Below are 1674 nucleotides of genomic sequence, written 5' to 3'. Positions count from 1 at the left end.
ACAAGCACCGTAGTAGATACTAGCAAAATGGGAGAATGGAGGTATGAAAAATCTAGGAGTGAGAGACACAAGCATAGGCAATATTTTAGCTAAGACTGTTAGAAGGTACCCTCTTGGTGGAGGTAAGTAACTCAAGCTGACAGATGTTCAACCGTTTTTATGAATCAGATTTGTCTTGGAAAGTGAACAAGTGAGAGAAGCAGAAAGATGCCCTCCTTTTCCTCTCTTCTTACTTGGAAAACAATGAAACAAAAAGGCATCTGGCAAAAGTGGGTTGGAGAACTTTTCATATAACCATTTCAAAAGGATGGGGAATTGGCTGTTTTCCAGGGGAGGGAGCAGATTTTTAGCTTGCCCTCTGTTCCCATTATAGATATCTCATTTGTATTCTTATATCTCTGGAAGAGGACAAAGAGAATGATCCTGTACACCCTAATTATTTCCAACTTTCTTATACCATCCTTCCATGTTTATTCTCATTCTCTCAGGTAAAACTAGACAACTACATTGGCACCCATTCAATGAATAGTGGAAAGTGGAAAGGATGGCCATGGGTAATGCTACAGCAGTATTCGAGTTTCTCCTTATTGGAATATCTAACTATCCTGAGTGGAAGGTCACATTTTTCACATTGGTGCTGATCACTTACCTCAGCACATTATTGGGGAATGGACTGATCATCTTTCTTATTCACAGTGACCCTCACCTCCACACTCCAATGTATTTCTTCCTTAGTAACCTCTCTTTCTTAGACCTTTGCTATGGAACAGTCTCCATGCCCCAGGCTTTGGTGCATTGCTTCTCTGCTCATCCTTACCTTTCTTACCCACGATGTTTGACCCAAATAAGTGTCTCTTTGGCCTTGGGTACAGCAGAGTGCCTCCTACTGGCTGTCATGGCCTATGATCGTGTGGTTGCTATCGGCAATCCTCTGCGCTATTCCGTGGTCATGAATGGCTCAGTGTGTGTCTGGCTGGCTGCTACCTCATGGGGGGCATCTCTTGTGCTCACTGCCATGCTCATCTTATCCCTGAGGCTTCACTTCTGTGGGATGGATGTCATCAACCATTTTGTCTGTGAGATTCTCTCCCTTCTTAAGCTGGCCTGTTCTGATACCAGTCTCAATGAGCTTCTGATCCTCATCACAGGCATTTTTACCCTTCTCCTACCCTTTGGATTTGTTCTCCTCTCCTATGTCCGAATTGTCACTGCTGTCCTAAGGATTCGCTCAGCCCAGGGTAGGCTCAAGGCCTTTTCTACCTGTGCTTCTCATTTGACTGTGGTGGTAATCTTCTATGGGGCAGCCATTTCCATGTATATGAAACCACAGTCCAAGTCATCCTCGGATCAAGACAAATTTATCTCAGTGTTTTATGGGGCTCTGACACCCATGCTGAATCCTCTAATATATAGTCTGAGGAATAAGGATGTTAAAGGGGCAATGAGGAAAGTTATGGCAAAAAGGGCATAAGTCTTCTTTGCTCCTAAACTTCTAAAATACCATTCAGCTACATCTTCAATGATGGTAAAAACTGTTTAAAAGTTTCAATTTTACCTTTGCTGGTTGTTGTTCAGTCATTAACTCATGTCCAACTCTTTGAGACCCTATGGAGTCTATGGACTGCAGCACGCCAGGCTTCCCTGTCCTTCACGACCTCCCAGAATTTGCTCAAA

General features: G+C 43.4%; 1 protein-coding gene across 1 annotated transcript; it reads left to right on the top strand.

The window, feature by feature from the left end:
* The first annotated feature begins 544 nt into the window (after positions 1-544).
* On the top strand, positions 545-1471 carry OR13H1 (olfactory receptor family 13 subfamily H member 1). The gene has a single exon (XM_070289671.1). The coding sequence runs from the start codon at positions 545-547 to the stop codon at positions 1469-1471; it is 927 nt and encodes a 308-aa protein (XP_070145772.1).
* The last annotated feature ends 203 nt before the right edge of the window (positions 1472-1674 follow it).

The sequence above is a fragment of the Ovis canadensis genome, chromosome X (assembly GCF_042477335.2).
Source record: "Ovis canadensis isolate MfBH-ARS-UI-01 breed Bighorn chromosome X, ARS-UI_OviCan_v2, whole genome shotgun sequence".
Taxonomy (NCBI): Eukaryota; Metazoa; Chordata; class Mammalia; order Artiodactyla; family Bovidae; genus Ovis; species Ovis canadensis.
Note: the sequence above shows the minus strand (reverse complement) of the source record. Positions and strands in the feature narration are given on the sequence as shown.

Bases quoted from the DNA above. Each gene is read 5' to 3' on its own strand.
- OR13H1 (XM_070289671.1), top strand. From the start codon at position 545: ATGGCCATGGGTAATGCTACAGCAGTATTCGAGTTTCTCCTTATTGGA.